Genomic DNA, 23,018 nt, shown 5'->3' on the forward strand with positions numbered 1-23,018 from the left:
AAGGCATCAAGGACACAAAAGTTGTTGTATTCATGTGTGTGGTTTAAGTGCAGGAACCTTTGTGTCTACATGTATTTGCACATGTGCTGATTGCAGTCCGGCTGACTCTGTCTGTTTGTCTGCTTTTTGACAGGAAGCCCTGAAGTCTGTATTTGACCCCCCCTTTTCACCTTTGGCCCGAGCTGGACAGATACACACAGGATAAAGACATGTCCACGTAGACTGACCCCTGGGTAAGGTGCACCTTGAGCAGCATTCCTGTAGGAGTTATTAACATCATTTGAAAAGGTTCGATCTACAATCCATTGATTTTAATTCTGAATCCAGCAACTGGTCAAGACCTTATTTGGAATTACAAATATGATCTCAAGTTTTTGATTTTTTACAAAGAAATTGTCACATTTTGTTCATGTCTTTCATGACAACATTTACAAGTGTCTGACATTAGATAAGAGTAAATCTTTTCTGTGCTCCAGTGTGATAGTGAAGGATATGCCTTCAAGCCTTCGTGCCTTGTGTGTGCTTGTGTGTAGATAAAATGTATCTGTCTGAACTGATTACTTATGTCGCTGTTTCTCTATCAGATTGCCTGTCTGCCCGACTCTGACCTGATTTCTTCTTATGAAACAGAGGTGGATTCAGTAATACGAGCAACCATGGATTTCTCACAAGTCAAATCCATGTGAAATGCAGACTTAAATCAAACATTTAATGTATGAGGTTCTGATGAAAACAACGTGTGAAGATGCTGGATGTGTGTCATAGTGGCTTGTAGGATCCTATTTTTTGTGACATCTTGAAGTAAAATGAAAGATTAGCTGAAATCACACAGTATGAAATGCTCCTACATACAGAAACAGTAGTGCATTGAATCCATACTACACACAGCATATATGCGAGGGGCCTGCAGGGGGATATAAGACATTTGTTGACCATATTTTTCTTTAATCCCTGTGGTAAACTTTGTCTGTGGTATATTGCAATACGGCAGTTACGTTGTTATTGCTGCAGCCTGAACACAAGCTATGTTTAAAATGCAGCTTTCAGGGGACATTTATGACTTTGACCTTCTAGGTTGTCCAGTAATACAGATTTGATAGTGATACAGACCCTGATTCCTGAACTTTTCAGCTATTAGGAAACGATGTAGAAATTAAGTGATTGTTGTAACCATGATGTAACCTATTGCATTTTGAACCACCAATCCGAAGCCTCAAGTTTAGCATTTCTAGGGCTGGGAATCTTTGGGTGTCTCACAATTCGATTTCAATTCTTGGGGTCACGATTCAATTGAGAATCTATTATGGATTCAAAGTGATTTTTTTAAGTTGATATATACAGTACTTAAGGATCTACTCCAGTCATCTGTGAGACTGGCTGAATTTCTTGCCGCTCTATTTTGCATTCTGCTTCGAGTTAAAGAGCCTTCCTTATCACTTAGCAGTGAGTGACTGATTGCCCAACAAAAAAAAAAAGATTTTTAGAAGTTATGAATCTATTTAAAATCTCAGAAGATGAGAATCTTGTTTTTACCTAAATGTATTTTTCCCCAACCTTTTATGTATTTTGGCCGTCACCATCTTGTTTTAATTAGAGCCAGAAGTGACTGCTTCTGGAAGTGAGAGTGGATACACAATACACTTCTATTTTAAGTCATAAGATACTAGCAATTAGTCATTCACAGGGAAGCCACGCCCAATGCATACTTTTGATAGTAACAAATTTGATCCTGAACTCATTTACAATATATTTCCCTATTAAATCAAGTGAAATGTTAGTTTTACTTGATTATTTGACTCTACACTGACTTCTTCTTGCTACCAGTTTAGTTGTCTCCTTCTGGACATAACACAATTTTAAGGCATCTCTGCATTGGCTCTTTTTTTTTTTTTTTTTAACCCAAAGGCTGAGTCCACTTCAAAAAAAAAAAAAAAAAAACCCACTCCATTTGAGACTTTTAATGTAATCTGTTTGATTTGCCTTACTGTACAAACATTCAGGTAGTTTATGAAACAGTGTTCTGTGAAACCTAGACGGCATTGTCTCAGCTGATGTAAGTGTTGTTGTAATGTAATCAAGGCATCAGAGTGACAATCTTAAATCCTTTTGTATTCACTGCACATGTGGCCCAAACCCGTTATATTGAAGGATTTGCTCTCTCATAAGACATTTAATTGACAAACGATACAGGGATGCAATAAGAGTCTGTAATCACAGGTTACATTGATGTGCTTTACTCCCCATCTGTGGTATGTGTGTGTTTGTGTGCGTGTTTGTGTGCGTGTGTGTTTAAATGATTTAGGGTCTCTGTGGGACACTTAGGGAAGGACTTGGCACGTGGCAGCAGGAGGTCAGCAGTGACAGACAAAGACCAGCAGATGTTGGAGAAAAGGGTGGAGGAGGCGAAGGGGCAGGGGGAGGGGGGGAGGGAGAGGGGGGGGTTGGTGAGGGAGGTGCTGTAATAATAGATGGATGAGTAGAGACCGAAGAGATTGTGGGCAAAGAGTGGGAGGGATGAAGGGTAAGGGGGGGGGGCAGATATGTGAGGGTGGAGAAGATGAGGCCATGGGGCAGCTGTTAAAGAGCAAAGAGACATCATTTCAGCTGAAATAAATTAAAACATCATCTGTGCACAGAATAAGTCAAATGACTTGAAAATCAAGAATAAACAGAGTTATTTAGCACTTACTTATGTGCACCTGTCAGCACACCGATCCAATAACACAATGATAATAAGTTACATCAGAAGTGCAGTGCTACAGCAAAAAACTGTCATTTTAGTCGGAACAAGAAAAATGTCAACTACCACCAAAATATATTTGACAAAGCTGGTATCACTGAGATTCTCTGCATCATATTCATAACTCAATATTAGATATTCAAATTGTTATCTTATGGAAACATGACAAATGGCTATTGAGATCTATTCTATTTAAAAAATGGTAGCAGAACATTTCTGTGTGAACAGGAGATGTTGACGTATAGTTGTCATGTGAAGCATTTTTGAGAAGCCTTTCTTGCTGACACGCGTCATTCTTTAAAAAGCAAACAACCTTCAAAATTGTGAAACAAAGGATGGGGAAATGTGTTCATAACTGCTGTCTTCAAGCTCCTGTGATGAGCAGCATATAACAGTAATTACTTCTTTCTAGTTCTTTTTAATGTCTATGACCGCTGCTTTTTAGATATACTGTATAGGCTATATAAAAAAAGTTTGGTTGTTTTTTATATTTTACACATTCACAATGAATGATGCATTTAACTGTGAGAATAAACCAGAATGGATTTTTTGTTAGAAAATACTACTCATGGTGTACAGGACAATATTGGCAAGGACTGACATGTCCTCGTACAAGCTTTAAGTGGTCTAAAAAAGCCGAAGAGAAATGAAACTGCAGGCTTTAAAAGTTGCCTTTAACAGTCGGACAATAGCAAAGAGGAGAATACTTTGTACATTTAACTCAAGGCTTTCAGGTGTGTCTGCTTTATTGAAGACTTGGCCTTTGATAAAGACAGTGAACTGTGTTTTGAAGAAAGAGAGCAGAAATGATACCCATGTGAGAAGGGATCACGGCATGTGTGCTTTGTGCTGTACAAGGTGAGGTCTCTCTCTCTCTCTCTCTCTCTCTCTCTCTCTCTCTCTCTCTCTCTCTCTCTCTCTCTCTCTCTCTCTCTCTCTCTCTCTCTCTCTCTCTCTCTCTCTCTCTCTCTCTCTCTCTCTCTCTCTCTCTCTCTCTCTCTCTCTCTCTCTCTCTCTCTCTCTCTCTCTCTCTCAACCTTTCCATGTCTTGTTTCATTACAGGAAAGCTTCCTGAGAGAGAGAGTGGGAATTGAAAGCATCAGATCTCTGCCCCTCCTGCTGCCTCCATTTACTATCATTGATTGTGCAGCCTGGCTGAATTGATGCATACTTGCTGTACTCAGATGGCCAGCATCTGTATCAATATGTGGTGTGTATATGTTTCTCTGAGTCTTGTTTTTTGTTCTCATAGAATGACAGCTGAATGTTGGTGTCCTTGTCTTTCTTGATGTCATCACATGGATATGGATATCCTAATCAATCTTAATGCACCAATTTGCGCCTCATGTGCACCATAATCATAATCCATTCTCGCGACCTCTTTCGATGTTTTTAAATTTCTCTTGAATGCATTATGTGGACTTGAATAACTGGCTAGATCTCTCTTTGACTTGTAAAACATTAGCATTGGATGGATAGCAAACATATACTTATATAGGATTGTAGATGGCAATTATTTAAAAAAAATGCAAACGCATCAAATAAAGTTGAGAAGCCTGCCTGGTGTAGTCAGTGTCCAAAATATTTCTGGGTTGGTGGGAATTTCAAAATGCTGGTGTGTCTTAAAAATGATAAGTTTAGTGTTTTGACTTTCCATCGATTTGATCAATGTTCAACCAATCGATGTACCCATCCAGATTAATGTATCGTTACAAAATAAAAAAAGAATAAAATTTAACTTAACTAGTTTCAGTTTCAGTTGAATTAAGGTCAGTTCAAAGGCAAGATTGTCTTAACAGCCATAAAGTTAATGAAATACATTAGTGAGAGATTAATGAAAGGTTGAATATAGAAGTTACAATCAGTCTTCTGGGCTGTCAGTAGTTTTGTTATTTGTAAGAATGACATGAAAAGATAGAGATCACTTTTGTGTTTGTTTGCTAATTATAAAGCTAATCAGGTATCTTAGCTTAGCATCAAGATTTGAACAACGGACACATTAAGGGTCCAAATAACTGGCTCTGTCAAAAGTAATCAATGCCAAATAGTAAAGTCATGGTTTTACAGTTCAGTTATGTCTGGGATTATTTTTATTGATTTAAAAAAAAAAAAAAAAAAACGTGTCCAGAAATTACGACCAAACAGCACATCAATAAAGTTTTTCCTTATCCTTATCGATGTCCAAATGACTCACATCTAGCCCCAAATATCCGGTGGAATTTCATACTCATAAAAATACTCCATACCTGGTGTAGCACAACAAGGTCCTCAAAGCGAGTCTGCATTTAGTAAAGAAACAAGACAACAAGAATTACGTTTATAAAGACTTTGTGGATAGAAAAGAACGCCTGAAACAAAGTTCAAGGATTTATTTTTCATTGTGTTCTTGTGAGGAAACAACACCTGATCATTTTAACACAAACCCACTGTGTTCATCATCATCAGCCTTTCACTGTCAACTCAACCGAACAGGCAGTGCTCCTGTCGCTCTTTCTCTCAGCCATCTGCACAGTCCTTCTACAGTACGCTGCTTCTTCTTTTTTTGTTACTCTCCTTCCACTGTCCTCACCTTTCACCCCTCGGCTGTACAATGCAGACCGCTGTTCCTCAGATTTCCTCCCCTCTGCTCCTCTCTTATCCCCAGTCCACCCATCTACCCAAAACCCCACCCCCACCTCTTCTGTCGATAGCTCTCCCCTGGGCCAGTTGGACAGTTGGATGGCTTTTTGTTTGACACGTGTGTTGGCAGAGGGCAGTATGCTCATACAGACACACATACACACACTTTCAGTTTCTGTCAGTTTCTATTGTCATTAAGTAGCTCAGCTGTAAGGCCCCTAGCCTTAATTTTGCATGTGTGGGGTGAGGACAGGCCCCCATTGTCCTGCAGATTAACTCCCCCACTCGCACACACACACACACACACACACACACACACACACACACACACACACACACACACACACACACACACACACACACACACACACACACACACACACACACACACACACACACACACACACACACACACACACACACACACACAGACAGACAGACAGACCCCATGGGCTCCCTTAAGTGTGAATGTGCCTCGAGGCAGAAAATCAGGGGGCAATTTACGGCAGGGTCCAGCAGAGAAGATGGGGGAAGAATCACAGACTCAACCCTTCGTTTAAAGCTCAAATGTGAAACTGTGTCTTTGTTCCTTATAATGACATAAGTATATCTAAATCCCCTTATTAAAAGGTGGAAACACTTACAAGAACTTACTGAATAACAACACACACACACACAAGATAATCAGTTCCGTACCCAAGCACGGTTAACACCCATAGTCTAGTTTGTTTGACTGGTGTGTGAATGCTGCCACGGTATACTTTTCTTGGCCCTGGCATGGCTAGGAGAGCTGTGTTTCAGCATCGTAGGGTAATGCACAAGCACACGCATAGACATGCTACATGGACTTAATATAGTCTAATCCATGCAATTGACGGCAAAGGTTTTACTATAGACTGTTAATTCTAATTGATGAGGCATCAGTGATGTCAACCATCTGTTACTGAAGGACGCTTTAGGTGCCTATCAATAGCGGTTGCCATGCTGAAAATGCTGTCTTACTCTTGCTCTGTATCGTACCTACGTGAAATCCAAGCCACAAACTCTGGTGTTGACAAATATAGTCGATGCAGAAGTGCAAACTCCTGTAGTTCATCGAGTGTCACCATGAGGCTGGATGCAGAAGGACCGGAAGTCACATACAGAACCCATTAAAAAAAAAAGAGGCAATTTTTATAGCAACACAATTAGTGCGATTATCTCATGTCTGGATTGGTCCACATTGTAAAGGGGTGATAAGCATTATTCACAAAGAGGGGTGTAGCTGCTTGTAAAGAGGCTTAAAACCCGCCTCAGCTCCTGCTCTTTGCCCTTAGTCAGGTTGACTGAAAGGCAGAGGCACGTTTTGACTCAAATTTCGGGCATTCATGAATATTCAGTGCCTGAGAAAACACAAGAAGTCAGAGGTCTTTGGGAAAATCTGTGACCATCTAGAAATATGACGATGATGGTGGATGTACAAAAAGTACCAGTGCTGGTACAGGTTGGGCCAGGAGAATTGTGAGCGGTTGAAGTCAGGGGAGTGAGGGGGGACAGTCGTGCTTCAGCATGACATGCAGCAACTTGGCCGAGTGCGAGTGTGATATATATGTCCCTATAATGTTTTACCTTTAATCTGAATGTTATGGAGGAGTGATGGGGGGGATGGAGTGATCCCTCTTCAGAGGTAGTAACAGAGGCAGGATAGATGGGATGAGCGGATCCAACAGGAGTGAAGAGCGCGGTTTGTGTGTTCATCTCTAACTCTTTGGAATGGTTGTCATATCAGAGGACATGTGCCTGCAAAGAACATTAACAATTTAAAACACTTTCATTTTGCCGATGACTGGTTTCAGCAAAGCCTCTAAAAACTAAACCCCCGGTAAAGCCTCTTATCCTGTGGAATTAGGGGGCTGACTTTGTGGGTTTTGTATTTTAAATGCAAATTAAACTGTAAATAAGCAGCAGTAAAATAATGAGCTCAGCCCTCATTTACTTTAACGTACAGTACACTCCGCTGATCTTTAAATATCACTACAGAATCACCAGGCTGTGATATTACTGCATTTAATTGGCCTGTTGGAACTGCTGATGCACTCCTCCAATAGGATTTAAAATCTAATGGAATAACATCCATTGAAATACACATCAACAAACGTAAATTTAAATGCACTTTTAACTGCATTCAATTGATTTTAACATTAATAACAGATAACATTCGAGTAAACGCGGTGTGACATCAGAGCCTCAATCAGTATGTCAAAGTCAAGCTACGGTTAAAGGTTATTAAGAATCTCATATTATACTCATTTTCACATTTAATGTTCTAATCAGAGGCCGAATCTGCAATCAGCTGACATATAAGGGCCAATGAGAAGCCAATGTAGCCCTGAAATAGGCATCACAGCCTTCTCACGGCACATAAAAAAGAAAGAAGAACTGATTTGGGGTGGGCTTTTTGTTGGAGAGAAAGGAAAAACGATAGAGTCAAAAATCAGAGAGGGGAATGATGTGGGAAAGAAGGCGCAGGTTGGATTCAGTCCTTGGCCCACCACTTGGAGGACAATAGCCTCCGTATATGGGGCGCGTGCAGTAACCACTGTGCCACCGTCGCCCCAAGATGAATTGATAGATGGGAAAGGGAATATAGCCTGTTGAAAGAAAGATCTGTGGATTTCAGATCATTCCAATGAAAATTGATTGACATCAGAAAATTGATTTTGCACAGCCAGTCCTAACTCCTAATAATACAGTTTATGAGTTTTAAAAAGGGAATTGATGTAATATATCAGCTTTAGGCCTTTTGACTTGAATACTGTCCTTGTCCTCTTAAACGAGCAAAGTCGGGAATGTTTCAAACTCGGCTACGGTACATGTTGATATGCCCCTTTCAGCTGGTTACTGTTGGAAGGACCTTTCTGCATTAGCACTCTGTATGTTTATAACCTCATCTTGATTTCTCTCTGGCTTTCTTATATGACTTATTATATTACAGTTAACATAAATGCGTACAATTAAAAAGTCCAGTGGAAAAATATAAAATCGACTTTTTTTAAGTGCATGTAAACCATAGATGTAAACGTACTGACACTCTTCCAGCCCCTCTAACCTGACTTCAAAGCCTCCGTCCCCCTTTTCCTGCCTGTGTGAATTATGTTAAGCCTGCAATGACCGCCTATATTCAAACCTACAGTATATATCGGCTGCTATCTGAAATAAGAGCAGCACATTGAGGGGGTTGGGGTTGATGTATACTAACTAACTATTGTATTGTGTATATGGGGCAAAGGTAAAGTGTCAAACCCATATGTCTGCCTCAGTTGATCCGTGGCAACCTTTGTGTTTGTACAGATCTGCACATTTCCTTTTTTCCAAAACTCAGTTTGAATGAAGCCAATTGACTGGGTCAAACTGTGTGTGTATGTGTGTGTTAAAGAATTACAACTGTGCGTCTTCTAACATGAAGCATTCAGTTTGCTTCCAATGGTTTTTTTTTGCTCTAAAAAAAGTTCATTAGCCTAAAAACATACAATGTAATTCCAAGCAAAAATATTGTGAAGCTCTAACTTGCTTTCTGAAGATTTGAAAGGTGAGAAGATGAGACAAAACCATGATTTAGTGTCCTTTCTCCTACTGCCTTTTGCATTTGAATGCCTCTGAAGATATGTGAAGTATTGATAAGGTGAATATATATAGTGGGAGTGGTGGTGTTGTGGGGAGTTTGGTTCCCCGGTGGTCACTTCAGCCCTGGGAAAAGGAAATGCATACAGGAAGTGAGTTGGCTGTGGCTACAATCCTGCATTGCTGTGCTCACTATACTCTGCCTTTCCATTTTCTATATGTGTATGAATAATAATAATAATAAAAAAAACTATGCACACTTGAGCTTTCACCTTGGATTTTTGTGAATGTACTTTTCCAAAGTCTTTCTTCACTTCCCGGACTTTGTGAATGAGTGATGCAGGGTGGATTTGGGAAAAGGCTGTTTAGTGAATTAGTCATCACTTCACCTCGGAGCCAAGTTATGCAGTAATGTGGGCAGAATTACAACATGACGACAGGACAGAACAAAACATCACCCAGACATCCAGACATGTGATGCATGTACTGGACAAATATAATAATTGTTACAGCAACGTAACAAGAGTAGTTCCGTTTATGCATTTTATTTTAAATACCTTACATGACCTTTGGGTAACCTGATAGATTGGCATGATCCAACTTGATCCTATAGAAGTGCATAAGCACTAGTGCCACGTTTGTGGCACGTGAAGGTGTGTGTACATAAACATGTGTTGGTGTGTGCCTCGAACAGCAGGGGGAGGTAGGAGTTAGTATGGTTGGTTGAGCTTAATGGAGGAGTCAGTCAGGACAGAGAGAAAGAGGGAGGGAGGTGTTTTTCTCTCAGCTGCCTGCCGGTCTGGTTGCTGTTGGTAACTTTGCTTGATGAGATCAGAGGGGATCGGCTTTCAGTGCTTCATCTCTCTCTCTCTCTCTCTCTCTCTCTCTCTCTCTCTCTCTCCTCCCCTCCCTTACCCACTCAGAAAGACTGAAGTGGAACTGAAACTGGAGCGCGGCTCAAAGTCTGTAGTGACGGCGCTGCCTTGGAAACACTCTTCGAGTTGGAGCGCGACTATGTTTGGGGGGGGAAGGTGAGGGGAGAAAGAGGTGATAGCCTCGGGACAGATAAGCTCCAGGGAAGGAAAAAAAGAGAGGGAGGAAACAAGGGAGGAGGAGGAGTGTAAGGTGGGCAGTTCTCAGAAAGAACAGGGAGTCGATTCTCTTTCTCTCTCAGACAGAGAGTTTACCGGGTGCTACTGCTCTCTTCTCTCTTTCTGACGCTCCGAGTTTTCTCTCCCTCTGCCTTTGGCTGACTGGAGGAGTTTGTTTTTTGTTTTGTCTGGATCAACTTAACATGGACTCGGGCTGAACATCTACACGCGGCGACCGGCGAGACACGAGAAGAGACTCTGGAGATTCAATGTAAGCAGCTTGAGTGTTGCGCTATCTACATGATGAAGTGTGAAGAGAGTTTGTTTCAGTTACTATTTTAGTAGCGTTTGTGTGCATTAGTAAGTAATCCGTATAGAGACGGACAATTGGCTAAGTGAGCGTGAAATTGTCTCTGTTTCCATTCATTCATTTTTATAAGATCAGTAAACAATGCTGTTTAACTTTCAAACATTGTTCAACCTTTCCCTCTCCTATTGATCCTACGGTGAACTTACCCTCTCCTCCCCCTGCTTCTCCCCCTCTGTCGCTTATCTTCTGTTGCCTTTAATTCTCTTAATGGTGTTGGGGCCCCAGCTGGCCAGATGGGATACCCCTGTGCGTGTGCGCGCGCGCTTGTGTGTGTGTGTGTGTGTGTGTGTGTGTGTGTGTGTGTGTGTGTGTGTGTGTGTGTGTGTGTGTGTGTGTGTGTGTGTGTGTGTATTGGAGTGAGATAGAGCAGTTAGAGTTGTTGGATAAACTAAATTAGGATTGCCCCGGCTCAGTTACAATAATAGGATAGACATTGCTTCCCATTTTTAACAGCACAATGTTGGTCTATATGTAAAAAAAACAAACAAAAAAAAACCACCCCTCTAATCTGACAGTTTGCCCTCTGCTGCCTTCAGCATTTCCCTGTTTGTGTTTGTGTTTGGTCTCTGGATTCTGCTAGGAAGGTGTATTTGTGTGGTCCATCCTGGGATAAAGAGATAGCAAGCCCTTTTTCTGACTTTATCCTTTGTTTTGTCAGCTGCTGACCTCTGTTACTCTCTCTCTCTCCACATCGCTGCCATTGTTTGTGTTCTCTTTCTTTCAGACCCATTTATACTATAGCAAGCCTTCCTCCACCGCAGCATCTGCCTGTGCTTTATAGTTTGACCCTCCATTTAAATAACTGCTCTTTTTCTGCACTATTTTTAATGTTCATCCTCTCTTTCTATTTGTTTTCGGTTTATCCCTGCAATATGAGAATAATGGTTTGGAGGTTTCATAGTATCTCATTGTTTGTGTGTGAGCCTGTGTGTGTTTATATGTGTATGCTTTTGTGGATTTACTTTTCCAAATGTCACTCCTGGGACAGTGTGCCCTGGTTCTCTTTGTGCGGAGCAATTTTGGAGAACACCAGTGCGTGTGTGCGTGCGCGTGTGCGTGTGTGCGTGTGTGTGTGTTTAATGGAGCTAAGGCTACAATTATTTCCATTACTTGTCGATCGGCTGAATGGAGGATGGATCCGTCTGTAAGATGTCCAATGACATCAGTATTCTTGTCAGGTTACCAGCGCCAGAAGACACACCATCAAATCACTTGTGTGATTATACAAAACTGTGTTTACTTTAAAATAATGAATTTCCATGCATCTACAGCTACACTGGTTAGTAAAGCCTCGTAGAGCTTCCAGCATGGCCGTAACTCCATTAAATTAATGGAAATTCAACATAAAAAGTTGTTTTGATATTTGTTAATGACAGTTTTGCCTGTCCACTAATAATTTGTATATAGATAAATCAATATGGTTTAGATTAAGTGCTTCACAGCAGTCTGGGTTCCTAAATGTCCTTTTCTTAGTTGTTTTAAACCCTCCACACAAGTTAACAATTCAAAATTCAATGTACATTTTTCTTCTTGACAGTTTCATAAGATGGAAAAAAATATTCCTGGGTTGTGTGTGATTCCTGTGGGTGAGACATGTTTCATCACACTGTTGAGCAAGCATTTTGAATGTTAAGCGAGCGAGGCAGCAGTGCGTCATATTCAGGCAGACTTTGATTTAGTTTCATTACTGCTGGGGTTGTGAATCTGCCACCTGAATCTACTGCCACCCCACAGAGCTTTATGGATGGTATTGCCAAGGCCCTCTGGTGTGTGTGTGTGAGATGAGTAGGCTTAGCATAGGTGTCTGTAAAGGAGTGCTCAATCACTGCAGCACTAACGGTCTTCCCTAAGGGTATCATGGATTTTAAGGTGTCACAGCTGCAAAAGACAAGACAAAGTGTGTGTGTGTGTGTGTGTGGGTGGGGGGTATATCTTTGTTTTTTAAAACTGTCTTAATGCACAACAATTTAAGGGAACTGCTTTGTTCGACTTCCTCGATCAACAATGATGCAAGTTGGGTATTTAAGAAAGAGAACAATGGAGTTTCTGTTTTCGTATTTCAAGAGAAGAGCAGATTAATGTGATCGGATGACGACATGTGTGAAAAGGCACAGGATTCATTAGGGAAGCACTGACTTGATTTCCTTTGAAAAGAGCTCCGACTACATGTAGTAAGACTGAAAAGAACAGACCGTTATTTTAAGTGGAATAGGGAATACAGCAAATGTGATGAGTCGGGGGAAATTTCATTAAACTCTGGGGTTAAGGTCATTTATTTCACAACACATTCATAGTCAATTCCATTTTGTAAGGGTTTTTTAAAATTTTTTTTTTATTCCTGTCAGAATTCATGTGCACTTGTATGCAGCTGTGTGTGAATTTGCTTGTGTTGGGTTTTGCAATGCCTGCTTTTCTGGCGTGCTGAGCTCGCATTGATTGCGGCATGGTGGACGCTGGGGCATTTGGTAGCAGGCCTGAGATAATTTGTACCAATTGAGAGGATGTCAGCTCTGCTGTCGTCTCCATGGATTTACCGGTACAGTACAACTGAGAGAAGCAGGGACAGAAGACAAATGAAGAGTAACGTATAGAAACGGCTCCATCTATTTCTTGCTACAAGTGCCAAATGAGTCCAGAAAGGCCTGCATTAGCACACAAATGTCTCTCATCACCTGCGAGATAAGTTGTAGCTCTGTAGTCTGTATTTTGACATCCTGTTAGCAGCCAGATGCAGCAGTTTATCTTTGTCTGGCTTCATCACACGTGAAACATAAGACAGATAGCATGGTTACATTATGTGCTAAATATTACTGTGGCTACGATTCGTACGATCAAAAACTAAAACCTTACTATGTCTCGACTCTGGCTTTTTGGCGTGCTGCATCGCAGTATGGTCGAAAAATACTATGCCACTCTTTTAAACATGAAGTATCCCACAATGCATCATGCAAAGGCGATTACGATCAATGGTCAAGCAAAATACAGCTCCGACATAACTAAATGTCAGATCAAGAGGAAACCAAGCTTTGTAACATCAGAAAGTGTATTGTCCTTCGGCAGATAAGGTCACCAACAATATCTATCAATTATTAGTCTCTCTTATTAGCAAGTGGCCCTGAAACACAAAGCAGACGGCAAAGAACAAGTGGTGACGAAGGCAGCCTGTGGCATCACCCATGTCGCCCCTTTGACGATCTCCTTGGTGTGTCAGAGTCTTCACAGAGCATGGATTCAGCTCCTTAGCCTTGGATATGATAAATGATTGATTTAGTAAGTTAGTCTTCTAATAGCACTATTGTTGACTTAAGTGCCAGTGAAGAGCCTTTAGTCTGTCTGCAGGGGTTGCTAAAATGGACCCAAAGCAGTACCTCTTATTGATTTGTCAACTTTGTCCTGTTCATGTTTCAGTGCTGTTTTCTGGTGAAAAGTCTCATCACATAATGATTTCTTCTATCAGCCAATTTCACTCACTGTGAATATTTGCATCAAACTGTATTTCTTTCGAAACTCACTTCAGATTCATTAAAACTCCCCATGTGGTCTTTCATTTTAGCTTTGTCTGTTTTGTCATGTTTATAAGATACATGATTTAAATAATACTATATTTCCCTAACCCCCCTAAGAGGTAGTTACCTACACCAGGGAGTTAAAACAGAGGTGTTGTGCAAGGAAAAAACAGAGGATAATGAAGCAAACATTTATATTATAGCTCTTCAGAGCTGCGGTGTACCCAGTAGATTAAACAAACTGCCATTCTCTGCGCATTGCTGACATTCATTCCTACTGAGGGAATCTCTGTGAGTGTGAGGTGGCCAGACATAGACATAAACTGTAGCATCTGGCAGCTAACAGGATGTCAAAATACAGACTACAGAACTTTAAACTATCTTGCAGGTGATAAGAAGCAGAGACGAGGTAGAGAAAGGCAGGCTCAGCGAGAGAGACAAAAGGAAAGGAAGATGTCTGCTTTGTGATATTGTTTTGTGTGTGTGTCATGGGACTGAGGCAGAGTTGTTGTAAATAAATGTGACTGTCATAAGATCATAGTTGTTTAAAATCAGTCATGTAATATTGGCAAAATGTGATATGGGGTTTTTAAATTAGCAAACCACCTACTTGTGCTTCATGTCTGAATTAAAAGGACTGTAATATTGTGAGTTCACCCTTGAAATATAAATCAAGTAGTTCATTTTGCTAACATTTTATTGCAGATTCAAAGCTTTTCCCTCAGATTCAAAGAAACAGTCGGTGACACCGAAAAGCTTGTTTTTAAAAACAAGCTGCTGAATTTCTAATGTGAAACCGAAACAGACGCATGAACTGCTTTAGTGCAGTTCATTAAGTGTTTAATAAGTAGTGGGCTGTCTCTACGAATGAAGGTCCCTTGTGTTTTCATGCTCTGCCTGAAATGGAGTTGTACTTTGGTGAGAGATACAACTTCTGCTGTGTAAGAATGAACATTTATTAAAGGACAGTTTGATTTTGGGAAATACTCACTTAGATTAGTCATGCTTGAATAAAAAAAAATCATCTTCTGATTAAGCTAGGCTAGTTGTTCCCCTCTTTCCAGTCCTTCTGTGAAACTAAGCTTACTGGCTGTGGGCCGAAGCCATATATAATAATTTCATTTAAAGGCTAGGTTATTTCCTCCATATAAACTTTTTTAAGTTTTTGGTTGAAATTGTCTTTATGTCCTGACAGTAATTAAGATCTTATGTGCTCTGAAAGAGGAACGACGAAAATCCGTCATCATTAGCAGCTGTAAGCCTGTAAAAACTTCGACCAATCAGATGGAGGTTCGTTTTTTTATAAACCAATCAGGCCTCTCTACACCGTGCAATGCAGGAGCCCACACTCAAATCATGAGCTGAAATCAGCTTCTGGACCAATGGCGCTAGTGAATGTAAGTGAGGGGCGGGGCTTTTGAGGGAACACAGAGGGGAGTGGGTGAGTGAATACAGAGAACGAAGAGGATGCTACTTTCAAAATCCTGCTTGTCTTCGAAAATGACCAACCCTGCCTTTCAACTAATTATTAACAGAGACACAATGAACATGCCTTTATTTGTCAAATACAAAGTAGATGCCTTGCATACAGGTTTCTAGCCGTTGCTAACCCCTGTCCCTGATACCACTTTCATAGCTCTCTATTTGACAGAGAGATATTGATCTTCTGAACTGCTTCTCATCACGAAAGTTTTTAACCTCAATTGTCAAACCATTCCTTTAAAATATCTTTAATATCTTTGTAAATGCATGCCTGGATGTGACTGGCTTAAACAAATCTATTATGTCTTTCGTGCTGACTCTTTGATAACAGCTGTTTCTCTGGATGTTAAAGAGTCTGCAGGTGGTTGTGATGATAAGTGGTTGACCAGGTGATACAGAATTTCCTACCCAAACAAGCACAAGCATACCCAGACACGAGCACTCACTCTCAGGCCAGACATGAACGCATGAAAAAAGAAACGGGAAGACTGAGTAACTGTGAAGCTGGTAATCGAGACTAGCTGTCCTTGATTGATCCTGTTAAAAATCACACAGTGAGGGTAGATGCTTCTGTTTTCCAAAAACTTAAAAAGAAAAAGGAAAAAAAAAGACCGGGTTACTCATGTGTTTTATGTTTAAACACATGAGCTTCAGATCCTCTGGAGATTATTTCTGTGGAAAAGCCGGCAGACTTAACCAGTCTGGTCTGTGAGGGTGGTACAGGATTAGTGACAGGTTCCTCACAGGTTTCCTTTTATTGTCTGTGTGTGTGTTTGGGTGAGTGGCTTCAAAGCCTGTCTGCCCAGTTAGAGCTTGTTGAACAGTTTTGAATAAGACCCCTATTACCATCAAGAACCCCCCCCCCCCCCACACACACACACACACACACTGGGACTGGAACTAGTTAGTGGTTCAGCAAAAGTCAGCCCACACACCAGGTTGTACTCTTTCTGTCTCTTCTCATCATTTTGAACTGTTTTTTTGGCACAGATTTTTAGAAGACTTACAGAGTTGTGTGTCATACAACTTGAGGCATCTTAAATGTCTCAAATTTAAAGACTTTAGAGTTGCTCTTTACTTCCCTGCTGCTTTTGACCCAACATCCCATAGAGCTAATTTGTTTTATACTGTCTTTGATTATTTAAAGCCATAATCAAACCCAAAAGCATAGTAGAGCAAGGGAATATGTAGATCGATCAATGAGTTGATAATCTGAACATCATGGAAACTAGAGCCGTACTGATTAATCGGCCATGATACTGTCGGCTGATAAAAGCCTATCATACCAGTATCAGCACATTTTGTTCACAGATATTTGCCACTATTATTAGATTTACTTAACATTCAAATAGCATTTAATTTGAGTGTTCTTGCAGTTCTCTTTCACCAGCAGAGTGTGCTGTATTGATTACAGCAAGCATGATCACTCTCCAGAGAGTCAAGCGGTGACACACGGTCCCCAAAATCTTGTATCAGTCCGGCACCAATGGAAACTATTTGAATAATCAACCTTTCTTGACCTTATCTCTTGTTATTGCTGTATAGCTTGTAATGCAACGCCTCATTTTGTGTGACGTAAGAGAAAGATGCCACATTTGGCTTTCAAAGTTTCTTTTTGCCAAAACTCTTTAACCATAACTACAGCCAGTAGATTCAATGACATGAAATAAACTGATACTTAACATCACTTGTTATTTATATTTGTACGTGTCTTTTCCTGTAAGTGTTGCCATATGATCCGGTGTCCTCTCTGTACCTGTCTGACTGAAATAAAGAGGAAGTCAGGGGGGACAAGTGTGGTTGGTCCTGAATGAGTTAGCTGCCAAAGGAGAGAGAGAGAGACAGAGGGAGAGGGAATGAGGGAGGGAAAGTAAACAACAGATGGCTGAAACATGTTGCCTCAATTCGCAGAAGCAGACGACTGCCAGCCCTCCACCATCCTCCTGAGAGGTTACTAAGCAGTGGCGACCGTGACGACACAGGTTCAGAGGCCAAGTGCCTCCTTGATGCCAGCTCATAATGCCCCCCCCCCCTCCACACACACACACACACACACACACACACACACACACACACACACACACACACACACACACACACACACACACACACACACACTCTGTTCCGTGTTAAGTGGTGGTTCTTGGGGCTGAAGTTTGGTAGAGCTGCCTCTGGAATGTTCCAAGCAGCATCCACCCTTAACCCACCTGCCAGCCGTGATGACACACGTTGTCTGTGTTTTCGGCTTGGCGTCAGTATGTGTGTGTCCGGGCATTGAACCCTCTCACACTGAGGAGTAAAATGAATGGTGGCAAACATTGCCTGCCAGCTGCCATGACCTCATTCACAGCCAGAGAGTCAGAGAGAATGGGAAAATGTAAGTGGCCAAAATGAGATGGAGGTGTTGGTTTATGTGTGTTTTTGGAGGGCATTGATATTTCACACAAATTACACCATGACCTCACTCTGTGGTGTGCTGGCAGACAGGCATGGTGAGAATATGTGTGTCATTTGTCTTATGTAAAAGCCAAAACAAGTGAAGTGACATATTTTTAGATGTCTTGACTGTACTTCATTTTATAATAAAGGAAAATACGGACAGCTTGTGAATGAAATGTAGTCTCTATTTGCAACAGGGTATTTCTTGTTTGTGAATAGATAAAGTAATCAAACCAAGCAGAGATACACCAACTCATAAAGGATTTAATAAAACTGTTATTGTGTTATTCTGTGGAGACGTTTTCACTCCTCTCGAGGTGTGTGACATGTTAACCAGAACAATTGTCAGCTCAGCGTACACGTAAAATAAATAGGTGCTCTGTGGTTTCTTGCAGCGATGTAAAGACGTGCAGCAGAAAGATTTGAGGCACACACAGAGTTGTGTCATCCACTTCCCTGTCTGCCTGAGGTGTGACTGGCTGTTTTTCTTGTGAGCAGGAAGCAGCAGCTGCCATTCCTGAAAGAGATTACAGCATCAGTTTAACCACACAACTATTTCTGTTTGTCTGTGTGAGTGTGTGATCATGTTTGTAGTCACTTCATAGGCACTAACGGTGTGTTCATGACAGAAGGCTGTAAGTATTTCACAGACTATGACTAGATAAGTGAGATGGAGTCAATTTAACCTATAAATCTCCTCTTGATAAGAAACAAACTCAAGGTAAAATTTATTTCAATCATTGTCTGGACAAATGTGTTAACTTGACAAAACAAAAACTAGAGGAAGAAGCAGTTTTGTATTTTTATGTATTCACAAACTAACTTTAATGTGGTAAGCATTTTTTTTATCAGAAACGTCCCTCCCCACACTGTTAACAATAACATTAAACTGAATTGTGCTCAGTGAAGGACTAATGAAAGATTTAGGTTTGATTTAGACTTAATAATTCATCACCAGGATGTAAGTCTGCCCTGTACCCAAACCTGACTACTGGGTATCATGGGTATTACATACTGTTATTTTCTGTCATTTAAGTATGAGGTTATACATAGTTGAGGTTGACTTTTTCATCTTTATCTCACTAAAGATGGGGTAAATAATTATCTGCTACTTGTTTACCTTCAGTGTGTTCCTATAGTTGCAGACTCAGCCATCACTCATTAAAATTGCATCACCTTAAAGAGAAAGTATTACTTCAATTCCGAGCAGTGTTGTACAACTGGGAAATGTTTATCGTGTTGCTGTGTACATGTGGAAGTTTTGTTGCGTGATAAGGATACAGGATGAGTCAAAGGAGATGTATGCCAGCGTGTGTGTTGGCCATCCTGCTCATGGTTAATTTGACAAAACAGAGACACTAAGTCTTTCAGCCAACATTTCTCATGAAGCGTTTTTTTTTCTCTTGCAGGTTTTATTTTAATTTTTTTATCTTGTTATCATTACCTGATTGTGTATCTTGTCATTTTCCAGATTATTCGCCACAATTCAGTTCCCCAGGATGTTAATTTTATTCTATTTTTGTTATCCATATTCATGAATGTATACTTCAAAATGAAAGTTTCCAGTGCAAACCTCAGCTGATTAAAAGTCAGTCGTCTGTCAAAAATAAAATGACAAAGGGTTTATTTGTTTTTTTTTATTAAGTTTGTGCAAAACAAGAAAATATAGATGGCTAAAATTTGACATAAAGTCTACTAAAACTGTAGAGAATAAAGTTAAAACATATTGAATACTTTGCCTTTAAAATACCATCAGAATTAAGAAGACAACTTTTATAAAGACTGTAAATGCTCCTTGGTCTCTGCAGGCGGGGAAAAGTTTGCCAATAGCGGCTTGAATCAGCTTACTGTTTGTGAAACAACAGATTTAAGCTACAAAGACATGCATGGCACCTGTTCAACCTTTCCATATATATTGTGTGCTAGTCATGGATTAGGTGAATACATAAATATTTCAAATAGCTGACATTATAAAAAAAACGTAGAACCGCTGCACTAGACTGTAGTTATTAAAAACCTATAGTCATATACTGTAAACAGAGCTAATACCTTTATTTTTCTCATGTCTCTCAACAGGTTTGGCAGAAGCGGCTCTGTTTTATTGAAGACATATTTGGCATGAAACCAGGCAGCATTCGCCTCTTCTACATCACCTCCTCCTTCATCACCCTCCACCTCTTTCCATTCGGGGACTCTCACCTCAGCTCCACCGCATTGATGAGGTAACGTCAAGCAGCACCAGCCTGCATAAACACCTTCCTCATCTCCCCCTCTCCTACCCCAACCCCTTCCAACACAGCCATGGGACAGAAGATCTCCAGTGGTATTAAATCAGTGGACAGTCGCGGGGAAACTGGCGGCTCCCCGTCCTACCGGCCTTTGGCTCATCGCCGGCAGCACCCAGAACTTAGAGACCCAGATTTCTCAAAACCTCCCCGACTTGACCTCCTTCTGGACATGCCGTGTGCAGGATTGGAGACCCAGCTACGACATACATGGAACCCTGATGACCGCTCGCTCAACATCTTTATCAAAGACGATGATAAAATGACATTTCATCGCCACCCGGTAGCACAGAGCACAGACTGCATTCGTGGGCGTGCCGGATATACAAGGGGGCTCCATGTCTGGAAGATCCATTGGCCTTCCCGGCAGCGTGGCACCCACGCGGTTGTCGGGGTCGCGACCTCAGAAGCTGCTTTGCATTCAGTGGGGTACACAGCATTGGTGGGGTCAGACTGTGAGTCCTGGGGCTGGGATCTGGGACGCAACAGGCTCTACCATGACAGTAAGAATCGGGCACATAGCTCTCTGCCATCTTACCCTCGTTTTCTAGAGCCAGAGGAGTCGTTTACCCTGCCGGACTCTCTGTTAGTTATTCTGGACATGGACGAGGGGACATTGAGCTTCATGGCTGACGGACAGTATCTAGGAGTGGCATTTAGAGGACTGAAAGGAAAGAAGCTGTATCCCATTGTCAGTGCTGTGTGGGGACATTGTGAGATATCCATGAAGTACATCAACGGCTTGGATCGTAAGTACAATCTCTCTTAAAACAATACTGTGAAAAAAGTACTTAATGCTGGTATTTCATGATACTATATAAAGCAGGCGAACGAGGAATGGCAAAAGTTTTACTTCTTTAGCAGCAGATAATGTGTCTACTAAATGATTAAGTCAGAGCCATAGATGTTGTTACACTGCATTTGGTTTCTGGCCCACAGTACTGCTTTAAATGTGTGGACATTGGGTGTATTGTAATCAGTATTGGGATAGAAACAATGTGTTGTAAGGTTTCTAATGATGGCTTTGGGCAATTTCAATTAGTTATGCAACTCATGGTAGCTCTGAGTTTGGACATCTGAAGTAAATACAACAGGTGAAAGTTAGTTTGCCAATCATTGGAAGACAGAAATTCAACATTTTCTGCAATATTCAGTCAGTCCCTGGAAGAAGAAGGTGATGCTGTAGTTTCACTGCTCATCATGTGTCATCATCTTATTGCATGTTATAATACTTTTTAAAGAGGCCATTACTTTCTCTCAAGCTGAACAGCAAAGATAAGAAAAGTTGTTTATTTCTCCTTCTGAATATATTTGGTCTGCTGTGTTTAGTATTAAACATTTAAGTATTTATGATGGACATTTGCAGGCGTGTTGCTCACCCTTGGGAAATGGATGGAGAAAGGTGACATTAATGACGTGTCTTAAATACTTATTAATATGTTTAGAGCTACAGGAACCAACCTTGTGGATGTGGAGTTAATCTCTGAGTTGTTTAAGCGACAAACAGCATACACTTAGTATTAAAACCTACATGTCCAAAAACATAATTTCACTGCAGTTTCTGACTGATTCCTGTTGTGTCTGTGCAGAATGTGTGTTAGTCAGTGCTATAATAGTGAGATGAGCACATTCAGTTACCGTAAATTCCGTACTATTGAGCGCACCTGGATATAAGCCGCACCGGCTAAAAATAAGTAAATAAATGTATTTGTACATATATAAGCCGCACTTGATTATAAGCCGCAGGTGTCCACGCTATAACAAGAGCTATTTACACAGACCTAGGCTACCGGTAACATCCGCAAATACTGTAGCGTCCGTACGGACGTTAAAGGACGACGAGAGCGTTCAAATAATAACTTTTAATAACCCGATCACTGTCGGCCGTGACCACGCCGTTTACAGCAGAGAGCAACACATAACTTGCCGTAACAATCCAACTCTCTCCCCCAGCGTTCTCTCATACAGCCACTCAACACGTTCTCGCTGGTGCATTCACTGACTCTCCACATAATCGGAATTATGAACACATTATCAACTACTGACTTTACAACATGAACCGTTACAATACGAAGCCTAGCCGACGGTGTCTGTAACACGGCTGATGAAAAAGATGACCGTAATATATTTCACAAGAAAAAGTCCATCCATTCACTGCCTCAGAATGACTTCATTACTCACTTCCTCAGTCTCTGTTGTCGCTGTCAGTGTCATCTTAACGTGCAGCAGCTCTGTTAGCTTCTTTGACAGCCAGGTCGATCGCCTTTAACTTGAAAGCTGCATCATATGCATTTCTCCGTGTGTTTTCCATCATGAGGGTGCGTGCATGAAGCGCAAAATAACTGATATTAAGATCCGACGTGACAAAGTCAAATGTTTTTGCGGCAGAAGCTCATTGTCCCCCATAAAAAAATCCATGCATTAGCCGCACCGGAGTAGAAGCCGCAGTGCTCGAAGTGTGAGAAAAAAGTAGCGGCTTATAGTCCGGAATTTACGGTATTTGAAAATGGTAGACTTTGATCTCTTGAGACTCTTTTGCTTCTCTTTTGCTCCTACCGTCTGCCTCCACATTTGAGTTATACGGCAGAGAAGAGACAGGCGCTCCCCTCTCAGTCTAAACAGTGACTCTTTGAACTGCCTGAAAGAAGAGCCCTTAGACACACATCATGAACACCTACACACTGGACACACACCCTACAGGAAGCGAAAGTGTGTTATGAAAACATGCTTATGATCTGACTCTAGCCACCCCCTATGCACAACCCCATGGGCTTCATTTGATGTCACAACAGGGTGTGTTTTTGTCTGTTACGTGGCTGGGAACCTGAAAGGAAACCTACCTCTCTCTGTGTAGGTTGTTACATCTGAATTTGTTCTTGTCTCAAT

The 23,018-nt window shown here is 41.1% G+C and overlaps 1 protein-coding gene across 3 annotated transcripts in view; it reads left to right on the forward strand.

The window, feature by feature from the left end:
* LOC306827261 (SPRY domain-containing SOCS box protein 4-like) overlaps positions 1–23,018 on the forward strand; it is a 70,473-nt gene that overhangs the window by 16,634 nt on the left and 30,821 nt on the right. Inside the window, exons 2-4 of one of the 3 annotated variants that reach the window (XM_079348962.1) lie at positions 138–233; positions 3,803–3,950; positions 19,924–20,881. In XM_079348962.1, coding sequence (XP_079205088.1) covers positions 20,149–20,881 — 733 coding nt within the window. In that variant the 5' untranslated portion in view covers positions 138–233; positions 3,803–3,950; positions 19,924–20,148. Of the gene's footprint in view, positions 1–137; positions 234–3,802; positions 3,951–9,651; positions 10,322–19,923; positions 20,882–23,018 lie in introns of those variants that run through there. The other 2 variants (XM_079348961.1, XM_079348960.1) reach the window with 2 other exon arrangements.

This window comes from Symphodus melops (assembly GCF_947650265.1).
Source record: "Symphodus melops genome assembly, chromosome: 7".
NCBI lineage: Eukaryota > Metazoa > Chordata > Actinopteri > Labriformes > Labridae > Symphodus > Symphodus melops.